The sequence below is a fragment of the Pelodiscus sinensis genome, chromosome 32 (assembly GCF_049634645.1).
Source record: "Pelodiscus sinensis isolate JC-2024 chromosome 32, ASM4963464v1, whole genome shotgun sequence".
NCBI lineage: Eukaryota > Metazoa > Chordata > Testudines > Trionychidae > Pelodiscus > Pelodiscus sinensis.
The window spans coordinates 10,614,096-10,629,838 of NC_134742.1; the positions used below are offsets into that span (position 1 = coordinate 10,614,096).

At 50.0% G+C, this 15,743-nt stretch overlaps 1 protein-coding gene across 12 annotated transcripts; it reads right to left on the bottom strand.

Annotated features, from left to right (window-relative positions):
* Positions 1 to 3,182: 3,182 nt before the first annotated feature.
* On the bottom strand, positions 3,183 to 14,488 carry LOC102462393 (E3 ubiquitin-protein ligase TRIM11-like). 12 transcript variants are annotated; one of them, XM_075914119.1, is made up of 5 exons: positions 13,867 to 14,255; positions 9,373 to 9,504; positions 8,680 to 8,702; positions 5,388 to 5,490; positions 3,183 to 4,616 (listed from the first exon to the last, which is right to left on the bottom strand). In XM_075914119.1, the coding sequence occupies exons 4-5, from the start codon at positions 5,461 to 5,463 to the stop codon at positions 4,099 to 4,101; spliced, it is 594 nt and encodes a 197-aa protein (XP_075770234.1). In that variant the 5' UTR covers positions 5,464 to 5,490; positions 8,680 to 8,702; positions 9,373 to 9,504; positions 13,867 to 14,255; the 3' UTR covers positions 3,183 to 4,098. The 12 variants fall into 12 exon arrangements, 9 of the variants coding, with proteins under 9 accessions (XP_075770234.1, XP_014435481.2, XP_075770232.1 ...); XR_012898532.1 differs by having other exon boundaries at positions 4,382 to 4,616; positions 8,556 to 8,702; positions 13,867 to 14,488; XR_012898533.1 differs by lacking the exon at positions 9,373 to 9,504 and adding an exon at positions 10,788 to 10,871 and having other exon boundaries at positions 4,382 to 4,616; positions 8,556 to 8,702; positions 13,867 to 14,487.
* Between the last annotated feature and the right edge of the window lie 1,255 nt (positions 14,489 to 15,743).

The following is a 15,743-nucleotide window of genomic DNA, read 5'->3' on the forward strand; positions in this document are numbered from 1 at the left end:
TGCAGGAGGGGGGCAGAGTCTGGGAGGTGGTATGGGTGCAGGAGAGGATTCTGGCCTGGGGGAGAGGTGCAGGAGGGGGGCAGAGTCTGGGAGGGAGTTGTGACCTGGGGCAGAGTTCCAGAGGGAGGTGCAGAGAGTTAGGTGATGATTTGGGGCAGGAGGGGCGGTGACTTATTTAGGCTTATGCAGTCTGCAGAAGAGAAGAGCGAGGGGGGAATTGATAGCAGCCTTCAACTTCCTGAAGGGAGGTTCCAAAGAGGATGGGGAGAGGCTGTTCTCAGTAGGACGGATGGCAGAACAAGAGCAATAGTCTCAAGTTGTAGTGGGGGAGGACTAGGTTGGATATCAGGAAAAACTATTTCCCTGGCGGGGAGGGGGTGGGGGAGTGCAGCCCTGGGAATCGGTCCCCTAGGGAGGGGCTGGAATCTCCATCCCTAGAGGTGTTTAAGTCCCGGCTTGACCAAGCCCTGGCTGGGATGATCGAGTTGGGATTGGTCCTGCGTTGGGCAAGGGGCTGGACTTGATGACCTCTTGAGGTCTCTTCCAGCTCTCTGATTCTATGAGTCTATGACCTGGGGCGGGGAGTTGGGGTGTGGGAGGGAGGTGGGTGCCACATGCCGACTCTGGCAGGAAGGTATTTACCTAGGCGGCTCCCGGCCAGCAGCCCAGCGGGATCCTCCAGCAGGCTCCCTGCCTGCCACAGCCCAAAGCTCAGAGCATCAGGCTGCTCCCTCCAGGTACCTCCCTGTGCCACATGGGTTGGAGAGAGAAGGGGCAATCTGTGCTCTACCCCTCAGAACAATAATCGCAGCTCCCATTAGGACCCTGCCTGAGGGTCCCAGCTAGAGCGATCAGGGTGTCAACTTGTCGGTGACACTCAACCTCCTGGGCAGGCGGCTTCACAGTGGCCGGGCAGTGAAGCCTCCGGGGCTTCCAGCCCTGCTCCTGGGGAGGCAGCATAAAGTAGGGACGGTAAAATGTGTTTAATTAAATAATCGTGTCACCGCTGACATTTTCAGTGGTTACATGGTTCTACTCACGGAGGCAGGCTGCTCCCCAGAGCCAGTACGCACGGGGGAGCAGGTTCTTAAGCCGGTTCCCCACACGTATTGGCTCCCACCTGAGGTAGCAGCGTGGGGCAGGGCAGGCAGCTCCCTGGGAGCTGGGACGGGCATATCAGGACCCCTTGGGTCACCGTGACCGTTCACCAGCGAGCTCCGGCTTATCGGTCAACCGTGTACTCGGTGACACTTTCACCTCCCTAGCAGAAGGCTAAGTTTTATACTGCGGAACCTGCAGCGCAGGGAACCGTGTAATTGCTGAATATTATTAGTGCACGAGCATGTTATCTGTGGTCGTTGTCTTTTCAGTTATGATCCTGCAGGGAAAAACCAGAAGGGCCTCTAACATTTAGGTGGTTTGCACGGCACATTTATAGAAACAACGCAATGACACAGTCACAAGTCGAAATGCATAGTTTTGCTGCTTAGAGGTCGTCCGCCCCCCCCCCCCCGTCTGTCTCACAGGCTATGTCTAGACTGCAAGCCTCTTTCGAAAGAGCGCGTCTAGACTGCACGCGGAATTTCGAAAAAGCAAGCCGCGTTTTCGAAAGAAAGCACCCAGTGAGTCTGGATGCTCTCTTTCGAAAAAGCCTGTTTGCTGTCAAGAACGCCTTCTTTCGAAAGAGCACTTTCGAAAGAAGGCGTTCTTCCTCGTGGAATTAGGTTTACCACCGTCGAAAGAAAAGCCGCGTTCTTTCGATTTAATTTCAAAAGAACGCGGCTGCAGTCTAGACGCAGGTGAAGTTTTTTCGAAAAAAACCCTGAGTCTGGACACAGCCACAGAGACCCCGGCAAGTTCTTGGAGTGACCTATGGTTTAAAAGTTCATGTCAGTTTGTTGGATCAAAATAAGTGAGTCTGTTTAAACTCACCTTATCTACCCCCCAGATTTGTTCCCAAGCAGGTAAAATCAGCTGTTCCACGAGGCAAGGTTCCAAAGGCTGGGAATCTGCGTAACCACACATAGGGATTGATCTTCCCAGATCCCCCAGGAAATCCACGCAGGGAGCTGGGGACCACACAACACACACACTGATACAAAGGTCTGTGAACGTACTCTGGGCCCGTTTTGTCTGACCCATCTCAAGTTAGTAGCCGCTGCAGTTTTCATACTTTCAGGCTCCGGGTGCAGCATACAGATAACATTTATCAGGTGGAAACAACGGTTCCTTGAAGAGGCCACATGTGTTTGCAATATCTGCCACACTGGTAACGTGTGTTCAGTCGGGATCACTGCTGGTGTAACATGGCTAAAATAAATAGTTTTAGCTCAGGGTTTTCTTTCCTTAATTTCTGCCATTAAAACGTGTCATGTTCTGTACTTCAAAACAATCCAGGCAGAGCGTGAGCAGGGGGTCTGAAGGACTCTGAAAGGATCAGACAGCCTGGAAGACAGGAAGCTAGATGGGACTCTGCAAGAACATCGTACTCCTTCTGGAACCATACAGGCCATGACTGCGAGTCCAGGATTTTCTGTGAGACAACATGAAGGTCCTCACGAGCCCTAGAAACTAATAAGGTAGCTAGGAGCAGCTCTACAGGATAGACGTTGTTTTCCAGGGTGATAGAGCCTAGGGAAATGGAAGATAGAAGAGGCTGAGCAGGAACACTGTAATCCTCCAAGGTCATAGAGTGTAGGGAAATGGAAGATGGAAGAGGCTGAGCAGGAACACTGTAATCCTCCAAGGTCATAGAGTGTAGGGAAATGGAAGATAGAAGAGGCTGAGCAGGAACACTGTAATCCTCCAACGTCATAGAGTGTAGGGAAATGGAAGATAGAAGAGGCTGAGCAGGAACATTGTAATCCTCCAAGGTCATAGAGTGTAGGGAAATGGAAGATAGAAGAGGCTGAGCAGGAACACTGTAATCCTCCAAGGTCATAGAGTGTAGGGAAATGGAAGATAGAAGAGGCTGAGCAGGAACATTGTAATCCTCCAAGGTCATAGAGTGTAGGGAAATGGAAGATAGAAGAGGCTGAGCAGGAACACTGTAATCCTCCAAGGTCATAGAGTGTAGGGAAATGGAAGATAGAAGAGGCTGAGCAGGAACACTGTAATCCTCCAAGGTCATAGAGTGTAGGGAAATGGAAGATAGAAGAGGCTGAGCAGGAACATTGTAATCCTCTAGGGTCATAGAGTGTAGGGAAATGGAAGATAGAAGAGGCTGAGCAGGAACACTGTAATCCTCCAAGGTCATAGAGTGTAGGGAAATGGAAGATAGAAGAGGCTGAGCAGGAACACTGTAATCCTCCAAGGTCATAGAGTGTAGGGAAATGGAAGATAGAAGAGGCTGAGCAGGAACACTGTAATCCTCCAAGGTCATAGAGTGTAGGGAAATGGAAGATAGAAGAGGCTGAGCAGGAACACTGTAATCCTCCAAGGTCATAGAGTGTAGGGAAATGGAAGATAGAAGAGGCTGAGCAGGAACATTGTAATCCTCTAGGGTCACAGAGCTTGGGCAATGGAAGCTAGAAGATATTCAGGATTATTAAAAACAGGCTTATTAAGACCACTGTAATCTGCCAAGGTCATAGAGTGTAGGGAAATCAAAGATAGAAGAGGCTTAGCAAGAACATTGTAACCCTCCAAGGTCATAGAGGTTATGTCTAGACTACATCCCTCTATCACCAGAGGGATGTAAATTAGACATACCAAAATTGCTAACGAAGTGGGGATTTAAATATCCCGTGCTTCATTAGAATAAAAATGGCCACTGGTTTTTGCTGACGTGGCAATTTGCCGGCAGTCAAGACAGGGATCGGTCGACAAGGAAAGCCTTTTCTGACCGATCCCTTATGCCTTGTGCAACGAGTGTAGAGAAATGTAAGATAGAAGAGGCTTAGCAAGAACGTTGTAACCCTCCACGGTCATAGAGCCAGGGCAATGAAAGCTAGAAGACATTCAGCAAGAACCTCTAGGATCTATGGGTATGTCTACTCTACCACCCTAGTTCGAACTAGGGTGGTAGTGTAGACATACCCATAGAGACTATAACACCAAAGGCCAGAGATTCCAGTTTCTTGGGATCACAACCACGCCTTACCCTCTGGGGGAGAGTTTTAGGTGGGACAAAAAAGCACAAAAGTAAGGGAAAACTCTCTCCCCGTTGAAAGAGACTGGCGGGAAAGCGAAGAGCAGATCCTCACTGCTGAGGTCATAAAACGACACACGCCCCTGCTCATAGTCGAGATAGACGCCAATCTCATTGTGGTTGTCTTTGAGGGGCACGTAGGTGTAGGAAGGGCTGGTGAGCGCCACGCAGAGGTGATAATATTTCTGCAATCCCAAGACCCCCGTGAGGGGTCGAAAGATAATGGGTCCCTTCCTCCTCACCGATTCTCTGGCCACACCCACAGTCCAGAACAATCCATCCACTTCCACCTCCCAGTAGTGTCTTCCCGAGGTGAATCCTCCACAGCCCAGGATGCAGGGATCAGTGTCAAATCTCTCAGGACGGTCAGGCATCTCCTGACTTGGTTTTCCCCATCTGGCGTCTTTCAGGTCTTCGGAGAGGATGAGTTCAGGACCAGCCGTGTCCGGATCCAGAGTCACGTTTACTGCACGACAGAGAGAATATCAGAGCATGAGAGTCTGAGACCAGAACTGGGGAAAGGGTGGATAGAATATTCAAGAGGTCAGATGCCGGCAGAAAATAATCCTCTGCAACTGGATATACTCCGTGTCCCTCTGACCACAATGTCGTTTTCCTAGGTGAAAAGTAAAGGCTGATTGTGACACCAAATCCGTGGATGTTAAAAGCCTACCAGGGTTGCTGGAGCGACCGATGTCCAATGTTGAAAAACTAGAACGTTCAGAGGTGAGCATATGGACAAGACACAAGGACATTTTACATGTGTGTTTTAAAAGCAAGAAACATTGAAAAGACAGGACATCTGAAGCGAGGAACACTCGAATAACCTTAACTCTGCCCCTCGGTGTACTCACTCTCCTGTCTTTCCCTTCTTCTATCCAAGGGTCCTGGAACAATTTGTACAGTGGGAGTGCTGAGAGCTACTGAACCAAACCATAAACACCATCAGTGATGGGAACCACTCCAAGACAGGGGGTGCGGCAGAACCCCAGCTCCGGCACCTATTCTTCCATCCCTCCCGGCTCTGTAAAACGTGCCATTTTAAGATGAAGGATTCCCTACCACCTCTTAGGCAATTTATTCCAGTGTTTCACTCCCCCTGGCAAAAACAGTGCTACACTGTGTCCCTGTGAACCAATACAGCTTCTGTTGTACTTGCTGCCTGAGAGTCCCGTCAGGCTGCGGATGGGGGTGCAGGACTGGGTGACTTCCCCCCACTCCTCCGTGACAGTCTTACCTTTGAATTGCTGCAGAGTTTGGGGACGGAGGGGAAGCTCTGGCGTCGTCCGCCTGGGTTCGGGAGAAAAAGCCATTGCGGCCGCACCTTCCTCGTCTCACCGCTACGGGAGGAAAAACACCAGCCACGCGTTTATTCCCCTTCCTCCGACTGCTCGGCTCAGGGGGTAGATAAAGGTCAAGGGGCCCGTACGTGCCTAGGTGTGGCATGGGTCTGCGGCTGCTTGGGGGAGTGATGGGGAAAGACCCACAAGGGGCAGTGTAGGGCAGTGGGAAGAGCACTGGACTCGGGGCGCCAGCTCCCTGTTCTGCCACGGGCCCGGTTGTGTGGCTGAAAGGACGTCACGTCCCCTCCCGTCTTCCGGCTGGCTGGTCCGGACTGTCCACTGTCCTGGGCAGAAATTGTCCTTCGCTGTGAGGGTTGCAAAGGGCAGGTGTGTGCATGGGGGAGAGAGGGGGGAACAGGAGGGGTCACGTGCCCCAACGTTGTGAGTGGAAGGGGCCGGCCAGTAGCCAGTGTGGGGGGGAGAGTGGCAGGGGGATGGGGTCCAGCCCCCCCATTCTCACTGGCAAGGGGAAGCAGAGGTCTGCGGCCGGGGGAGCAAAGTGAGCTGGTGGGGGCTGCTTTGCTCCGCTTCCCTGGTTGCTGCCAGTGAGTGTGTGTTGTGAGCGGCACTAGGCCCCCGGACCCACTAGTTCCCAAGGCCACCTAGGTTGGGGGAAGAGCTGGAGCACAACAAGGGTGGAATGGAGGCAGAGTAGGGGTTGCCTCTGTCAATGGGGCCTGATCTCAGCTGGGCTCATAGGCCTATGGCAATGTTCCCTCTATTTTTTTCCCATCCATGTGTGGAATAAGTTTTGTTCCACGCACTGAGGCATATGTAGATGTGCACCACTGCTAGAAACACATGGGCCCTCTGCTAATCAGCTGGGTGACCCCAGAATCTCCTCTGGGTAGCTGCCCACATGCTCACCTTACAGGGAACACTGGTGCATGGTAATATAAATACTAGGGAATCTTTCAATCTACATGGGGCTACTATAAGGTGGGTGTGTAACTGGCTGGATAACCGTACTCAGAGAGTGGTTATTAACCATTCACGGTCATGCTGGAAGGGCCTAACAAGTGGGGTTCTTCAGGGGTCTGTTTTGGGATCGGTCTTGTTCAATATCTTCATCAATGATTTAGATGATGGCATAGAGAGGATGCTTATTAAGTTTGCAGATGATACCAAGTTGGGAGGGGTCAAAAGTGCTTTGGAAGAGAGGGTCATAATTCAAAATGATCTTAACAAACTGGAGAAATGGTTTAAGGTAAACAGGATGGCTGCGTCTAGACTGGCATGATTTTGCGGAAATACTTTTAATGGAAAAGTTTTCCCGTTAAAAGTATTTCCGCAAAAGAGCGTCTAGATTGGCACGGATGCTTTTGCGCAAAAACATCTGTGCCCACTATAGACGCGCTTTTGTGCAAGAAAGCTCCGAAGGCCATGTTAGCCATCGAGTTTTCTTGCACAAAAAATTAAGGTGCCTGTCTACACTGGCCCTCTTGCACAAGTATTCTTGCACAAGATGGCTTATCCCTGAGCGGGAGCGTCTAACTATTTCCGCAAGAAGCACTGAATTCTTACATTAGAACGTCAGTGTTCTTGCGCAAATTCAAGCGGCCAATGTAGACAGCTGGCAAGTTTTTGCGCAAAAGCACCTGCTTTTGCGCAAAATCTTGCCAGTCTAGACGCACCTGATGAAGTTTAATAAGGACAAATGCAAAGTGCTCCACGTAGGAAGGAACAATCAGTTTCACACATACAGATGGGGAAGTGAGGCTGTGTCTAGACTACATGCCTCTGTCGGCAGAGGCATGTAGATTAGGGTTGTAGGCAAAGGTAAATGAAGTCGCGATTTAAATGATCGCGGCTTCATTTACATTTACATGGCTGCCGCGCTGAGCCGACAAACAGCTGATCAGCTGTTTGTCGGCTCGCCGCTAGTCTGGACGTTCCCCCTGTCGACATCAAAGCCCTTTGTCGGCAGCCCCGTTATTCCTCGTGGAATGAGGTTTACCGGGGCTGCCGACAAAGGGCTTTGATGTCGACAGGGGGAACGTCCAGACTAGCGTGCGAGCCGACAAACAGCTGATCAGCTGTTTGTCGGCTCAGCGCGGCAGCCATGTAAATTTAAATGAAGCCGCGATCATTTAAATCGCGGCTTCATTTACCTTTGCTGAATAAACAAATCTACATGCCTCTGCTGACAGAGGCATGTAGTGTAGACGTACCCTGACTGTCTAGGAAGGAGTCCTGCAGAAAGGGATTTAGGAGTCATAGAGGACCACAAGCTAAATATGAGTCAACAGTGTGACACTGTTGCAAAAAAAGCAAAAGTGATTCTGGGCTGCATGAAGAGGAATATTGTGAGCAAGACACGAGAAGTCATTCTTTTGCTCTACTCTGCGCCGATTAGGCCTCAATTGGAGTAGTATGTCCAGTTTTGGACACCACATTTCAAGAAAGATTTGGATCAGGTCCAGAGAACAACAATGATTAAAGGCTTGAAAACATGAGCTATGAAGGAAGACTGAAAGAATTGGGCTTGTTTAGTTTGGAAAGGAGAGAACAGAGAGGGGACATGCTAGCAGTTTTCAAGTACCTAAAAGGGTGTGATAAAGAGGAGGGAGAAAAATTGTTCTCCTTGGCCTCTGTGGATAGGACAAAAAGCAATGGGCTTAAATTGTAGGAAGGGAGGTTTAGGTTGGACATGAGGAAAAACTTCCTACTTGCCAGGAGGTGAAACACTGGAATAAATTGCCAAGGGAGGTTGTGGAATCTCCATCACTGGAGATATTTAAGAGTAGATTGGATAGACATCTATCAGGGATAATATTGACAGTGCTTGGTCCTGTGATGAGGGCAGGGGGCTGGACTTGATGACCTCTCGAGGTTCCTTCCAGTTCTAGAGTTCTATGATTCTTTGATTTTCATCTCCATTCCCACACAAGGACTGGGCAAAATTTCCTCCCTTGGTCTCTTCTGACCTCTGCTTATTCCCTGTCTTCTAATTTTTCAGCCCTTCAAGGGCGTATTTTGATGCTTTTTTATGCAACCACAAGCGAGCTTAAAAAAAAAAAAAAAAAAAAAAAGCTGAGATTGTGATAGAAACCTCAACTGACCAACCCACTGCCATACAGATGTGTATCGCCCCCAGATGTGTAACACTGGAGATGTGTCCTTCAGCCACTGCCCTGCCTTGTGAAGTGTGTGTGCAGTGGGGGGAGGTGCAAAGAAGCCACGTACTGATTCAATACGCCTCTGGCATCCTAAAAGTGAGAGAGAGAAGGAGAAAAAGGAGCTTAGCTCCACATGCCATGTACTAGGGACTCCTCTTGCTCCCGAAGAAACTAATTTGGGGGTCACCCCTTCAGTTTCACACCGGTGGCTCACTCAATCCCCGTCCACGGCTTCCGCCTCTCGCTGCCAATTCTCTGAACTCCAGCGATGAGAGTTTGGGGGAAACTTTTCTCCCCCCCTAAAATAGAAACTCCCCTTTTTATGAACCAGAGGGCATCAAATCACCCCAGGAATGGAAAGAAAGCCCTGTGAGGTTTTGCATCCAATCACAAGGTACCAACGGTCAGGATCGTCTTGGGGGGGGGGGGCAGGGTCTGGGGCAACCCCTAGGGAAAACCTCCCACACCCCTGCCTCGCTTCACCCCTTCTCCAAGCCCCGCCCTGGCTCCCTCTAAGTTTTTCCATCTATGTGTGGAATAAATTTTGTTCTGTGTGCCAAGGAATGTGCAGAGGTGCACCACCCATAGAAAAACATGCTGCTGGCTGTTATCAGCTGCAGGCGCTCTGCTAATCAGCTGGGCAGCACCTGAATCGCTCCTGGGTGTCTCCACCCTTCCCCCTCTCCCGAGCATCACATCTCAGGGGATTAGAGGGCCTGGCATGACCGTAGCAGGGGTCCCCCCCCACACACATACTCACCACATGGGTGGCAGGTGCGGCCTGGCAGCCTGCTCTGTCCCCCGGTGCCACCTCTCCTGGCCCGCTCCCTGCCAGTTCTCCTTGGTGGCAGGAAGAGGAGTGCCTTGGGGTCGGAGTTTTTGCTTCCCGCCACTGCGGAGAAGCAGGACACAGTGGGCTAGGAGGGTGGCAGGACGGAGCAGATGTCTGGGCCGCTCTGGCTCCCGCTGCCCATGTAGTGAGTGCAGGCGGGTGACCCCAGCTGTGCCACACTCCCATAATCCCCTGGGTCCCTTCCGTGCATAGGACGGTTGGGACAACCACCCCGGGCCCCCCAAAAGTGCAAGGTTTGGGGCAGCCACCTCAATTCGTCCTATGGACGGGACAGCTCTGCCAGCAGCAGATAATGCGCATTGCCTACTCCTAGCAAGCGAAAGGCCCGACCGCACACTTAGACCTGAGGTTGCAAATTTGGGCCTGGTGCAGGAATTGACAAGCTGGGCCGAGGCCCCCCTCAAAATGTGTCTCACAGAGATAAATGCACAGGAGCCGCCAGGCCCTCCCACAGGAAGCTGGCCCCGGGGCACGGCACTGAGATCTGGTGCGCTACATGGATCCAGGCAGGTTTTTTTGGTTTCTATTGGTGGTGCACATCTGCACATGCCTCAGTGCACATGAAACTATTCCCCTGTGCTGCATGGGGAGCGCGGACCCCAAATGGCGCTTGCTCCCACGCGGTGGCCTGGCGGAGCAGCACAGAAGTCAGCCGAGTGCCACAGCAGGAGGCAACAGAGCTACCCAGAGGGAGCAAGGGGGAGGGATAGCTCAGTGGTTTGAGCATTGGCCTGCTAAACCCAGTGTTGTGAGTTCAATCCTTGCAGAGGTCATTTAGGGATGTTGGGGCAAAAATTTGTCAGGGAAGGTACTTGGTCCTGCTGTGAAGGCAGGGGACTGGACTCAATGACCTTTCAAGGTCCCTTCCAGTTCTAGGAGATAGGCAATCTCCATTAATTTTTTTAATTTAATTTAACAGTCAGCGTTTCAGCATCACAGACATTGGGCTACTATATATATATGATATGATAGCACAACCACATGACAGGGAAGCCTGGAAATGTATCGGAGGCAGCCTCCCCTAAGGTGGACGTGCTACCCCAATTTAGAACCCCAGAAAGCACTACTTTGTAATTACTTTGAATGGCCAACAGGAGGCGCTATTTCAAAATAGCAGCCGTGGGGCGTCTACCCGACTGCGGTTCTGAAAGAGCTATTTTGGAAGAGGCGTTATTCCTCGTGGAAGGAGGTTTGCAAACGCCAAAATAAGCCACTGCTGTTTAGAAAGTATTTAGAAATAACGGCCTCGCTGTGTAGATGCTCTCATCGTTATTTCGGAAAAACGGACGTGATCCCGAAGGAACGCCGCTGTGTAGACGCACCCTTAGTTAGCTCAAACAGAAATTGTTTCAGGGAAGTTCCATCGATGTAGACATGATCACAGTAGTTTCTTGGTATCTATGAATCTATGGAAATTAAATAAACTGATTCATAGAAAACACAGCGCTTATTGCATAAATCCAGACTGCAAAAATAGAGGTTACATTTATAGACATTGAATGATTCAACTATTGGTTGGACCTCTCTAGTCCGGCACTCTCTGGCCCAGCCACCTCTGTGATCCAGCATGATTTTAGTTAGTCCAATGTCCACTTATCATGGAGCAAAATGCAGGACAATGTAGCACTTTAAAGACTAACAAGATGGTTTATTAGATGATGAGCTTTCGTGGGCCAGACCCACTTCCTCAGATCAAATAGTGGAAGACAATAGTCACAACCATATATACCAAAGGATACAATTTTAAAAAATGAACACATATGAAAAGGACAAATCACATTTCAGAACAGGAGGAGGATGCAGGGGGGGGGGGGGAGGAAGGAAGGTCAGTGTCTGTGAATTGATGATATTAGAGGTGGGGAGAGTGGGATGTTTGTGAATTAATGGTATTAGAGGTGATAATTGGGGAAGCTATCTTGGTAATGGGTAAGATAGTTTGAGTGTTTGTTCATTCCTTTTTGGAAAGTGTCGAATTTTAACATGAATGACAGTTCAGAGGATTCCCTTTCAAGTGCAGATGTAAAAGGTCTTTGTAGCAGAATGCAGGTGGTTAAGTCATTGAGAGAGTGTCCTTTCTGGTTAACCACCTGCATTCTGCTACAAAGACCTTTTACATCTGCACTTGAAAGGGAATCCTCTGAACTGTCATTCATGTTAAAATTCGACACTCTCCAAAAAGGACTCAACAAACACTCGAACTATCTTACCCATTACTAATAAACCATCTTGTTAGTCTTTAAAGTGCTACATTGTCCTGCATTTTGCTTCAGCTACCCCAGACTAACACGGATACATTTCTATCACTTATCATGGGTGTGGCCAAGTCCCCCCCCCCCCGCCCCCGGCCCATAAAGTCCGTTTACAGCCACCACTCCTGGCTGTCAGAATTTTGAGCTCTTATTTAGTTCTAATTTATCCCAAATGTCTTCGAAGAGCCCAGGAAACAGCAGAAGGGTTGTTGATGCTGCTAGACAACACTGACCTCCCGTGGTTTGGCAAATTCTCTGGTTCAGCACCGGTCAGGGTGCCAGACTAGAGTGGCTCAACCTGTAGTTCTACATAAATGAGGGTTCAAAAACAGCGGAGCGGTTGGATTCTTTCCTTCCCCGCTAAAGGCATGGAGAAGAAGTTAGAGCAGGTAGCATGGAAGTGAAAAGTCCCGTTGATCAAGAACAGACCGAAGGGTATATGGGAAATAATAGGATATGAAAAGCAACCAAGGCAGATGGCTGTGAGGAGATAGGCCAGTTCAAAGGGAAATGAACAAGAAACTTGCTGCATCATGCAGAGTGTTTCTAAATTCTGGATTGCTGGGGAGACAGCAGGGGCTGGGGGAATTTTTTTAAATCGGTGAAAGGCTAATCCCAGCAAAGGTGAAGCTAACCAGCTGCCCTGAGCTCCCACCACACCCCAATCTCCTGCCCTGAGCCCCCCACATCCAACAACCCCATTCTGACTTCTGTACCCCCAAACTCCAGCCATGAGGCCCCTCCCCCAATTTAGCTTTGACTCTTGCACCTTTGCTTTGAGTCCTCCCATCCCAACTCCCTACCCTGACTCCTGTATCCCCTCACCTTCCACCCCCCTGCCCTGAGCCCCCCATCCCAACTCCCTACCCTGACTCCTGTATCCTCTCACCTTCCACCCCCCTGCCCTGAGCCCCCCATCCCAACCCCCTACCCTGACTCCTGTATCCTCTCACCTTCCACCCCCCTGCCCTGAGCCCCCCATCCCAACTCCCTACCCTGACTCCTGTATCCCCTCACCTTCCACATCCCTGCCCTAAGCCCCCATCCCAACTCCCTACCCTGACTCCTGTATCCCCTCACCTTCCACACCCCTGCCCTGAGCCCCCCATCCCAACCCCCTACCCTGACTCCTGCATCCTCTCACCTTCCACACCCCTGTCCTGAGCCCCCCATCCCAACCCCCTACCCTGACTCCTGCATCCCCTCACCTTCCACACCCCTGTCCTGAGCCCCCCATCCCAACCCCCTACCCTGACTCCTGTATCCCCTCACCTTCCACACCCCTCCCCTGAGCCCCCCATCCCAACCCCCTACCCTGACTCCTGTATCCCCCATCCCCAATCCCGATCCTGAGCCCCCAAACCGCACAACTCTGACTCCTGCACCTTCCACGCCCCTGTCCTGAGTACCCCCAACCCAACCCCCTGCCCTAACTCCTGCATCCCCACATTCCCAATTCCTGCCCTGAGCCCGCACAACCCCTTGCCCTGACTCCTGTACCCCCTCCACATCCCCAATCCCTGCCTTAAGCCCCCCCCCCCTCACCTCTTCCATGTGTTTTCAGCACTCCATTCCACACTTAAATTTCTTACAGGTACCATCCTATTGCGCCCCCCAGGCTCCTTCTCTGACCCGCCCCAAGAGGGGTTGTGATACGACAGGACCTTTAAGAAATGGAAGTTACTTTCATCCCTGGATCCTAGCAATCCCATCATTCTAGCTTTGATAAGAGAAGCAACACTGTACACATTCAGAGATTGTTTTAAATGTTTGGCGAAGCCCCTATGTAGTTACCGGTACAGGTTGAATCTTTTAGTCTGGCACTTTCGACACCTGACGGGTGCCAAACCAGAGAATTTGCCAAACCACAGGAGGTCAAAATTGTCTAGCAGCATCAACAACCCCTCCACTTCTTGTTAGAGGACAGTGAGGGGTAAATTAGAGCTAAATCCCAGCACAGAACACCGAAAGCCAGGATGGGTGGCTGTAAACGAACTTTATGGGACCGTGGGAAACTTGGTTACACCCATGAAAAGTGGATAACTGGTTAACTAAAATCACACCGGATGATGGATGTTTCCGGCTGAGAGAGTTCTGGATTAGAGAGGTACTTGATTTGCTACCGGTGTTTCTTTTTCTCGCAATGTCCTACCTCGTGCTGCTCAGCAGCTGTGGGATCTGCGGTTGGGGTTTCTCCGTGCTCCGTGCAGATCACTGTGGTCTTCAGAAAGCAAACCCCTCTTGGTGTTTCTCACACCCCCTCTCTGTGTCTGCCTCTTTTGCCCGATGGCCAAATGAACGGTCCGACCAGTTCTACAACAATCCACCCGGAGGAGAGATGATTCTTCTAAGCACCGGGGGGATGTGTGTGTGTGCGTGCAAATTTTCTCTCTCCAACCTGTGAACACTGGACCTTATAAGCAATCACAAGGATGAAGCAAGCAGCGTCTCATTGGAGAGTTTCGGCTGGATTCTCAGAAGCCACCACTCCTTCTGCGTAACAGAGAAAATCAGCTGCAATCTCCTGGTCCCAGACATGGCCTGGTCTTACCGTGTTTACCGTGAACTTTACTGTGTTTCTTGGCTGGCAGCGTGTTGTTTTGAAGTTTACATCTGGAGTTTCTTTATGTAATTTTGTCGGCGGGCCACACTTTGGGAGGCTCAGGAGAGAGACCACTGAAAAGTGGATCTGAAGAGAAAAATCTTCCGTTGCTGACGCCCACAGGTTCTCAGGCTGGGATACACACATCTTTGGGATATACAAAGATCTTCCAGGGGACGAAGGGACGTCAGCTCATCTAGATATCTGCCTGGTTTTACAATCGGCTGCATAAAAAGCACTGGTGAAGTCAGGGCAAACTTAAATTTCATACAATGACTTTTTATCGCAGAATCATAGCACACTAGAACTGGAAGGGACCTCGAGAGGTCTTCAAGTCCAGTCCCGTGCCCTCATGGCAGGACCAAGCACCATCTAGGATCAGTGTTTCTCAAAGAGTACCCTAAGGGATAATTGAGAAAAGTCGTGGGAGGGGGGTATGTCAACACAACTGAAATTTGGAGAAAACAGATTTTTTATTGTAAGTTTTACAGCGCTTGATTATTTTTGATTTTTTTACAGCCAAAAATTGCATCGCTCACCCAGCTATGATTAAGTTGTTTAAACAAATGTGTTGCACTGGTTAAAAAAAATGTGTGTGTCTGAAAACTGTAGGTACTGGAGGGTACTTATACATATTTTTTTTTTTTGGAAAAGGGGGTACTTTATAAAACAAAAGGTTGAGAAACACTGATCTACACCATCCCTGAGAGATGTTTATCTAACCTGCTCTTAAATATCTCCAGAGATGGAGATTCCACAACCTCCCTGGGCAATTTATTCCAGTGTTTAACCACCCTGACAGTTAGGAAGTTTTCCCTAGTGTCCAACCTAAACCTCCCTTGCTGCAATTTAAGCCCATTGTGTCTTGCCCTGTGATCAGAAGTGCTGAGACTTTTTCAGCTTTGGAGGAAACGTCAAATTTTGATCAGAATCATTCCTCCCCCTCGCCTACCCATATTCCGCACAGAGATCCTTGATGTGTTTGCTTTGTTCTCCATTTGAGTTTGAGTCATGGACCCCTCAGGGGAACCCTATTTACTCCCACCCCAGACAGCCCCAATTTTATAAATATGCAGCAGGGGAGCATAACAGAAAATATGTATATTTAAAAATATGGATTTTATCTACAGGTAAATGTGACTCCTAAAATAAACTGAAGTTGGCTTTGCATTTTGAACATCATAGTGAGCCACAAGGACAACAGAGAAAGCCGCCGTTTGACCTCCCCTAACCAGGGAACCTGTGACAAAGTCAAAAGACCTATGTCCTGTAGCGATTTTCACATTCTGAAGTCAAGAAAGACTCCCATTCTGTGACCCATCCCCTCTACGCAGGTGGAGCTGGGGGCTACAAAGACCTCCATGTAAATTGCTGCTTGGGTGCTTACAATGTACAATGCCCCAGCTGAAAAAAAAGTTAGGGGCAGG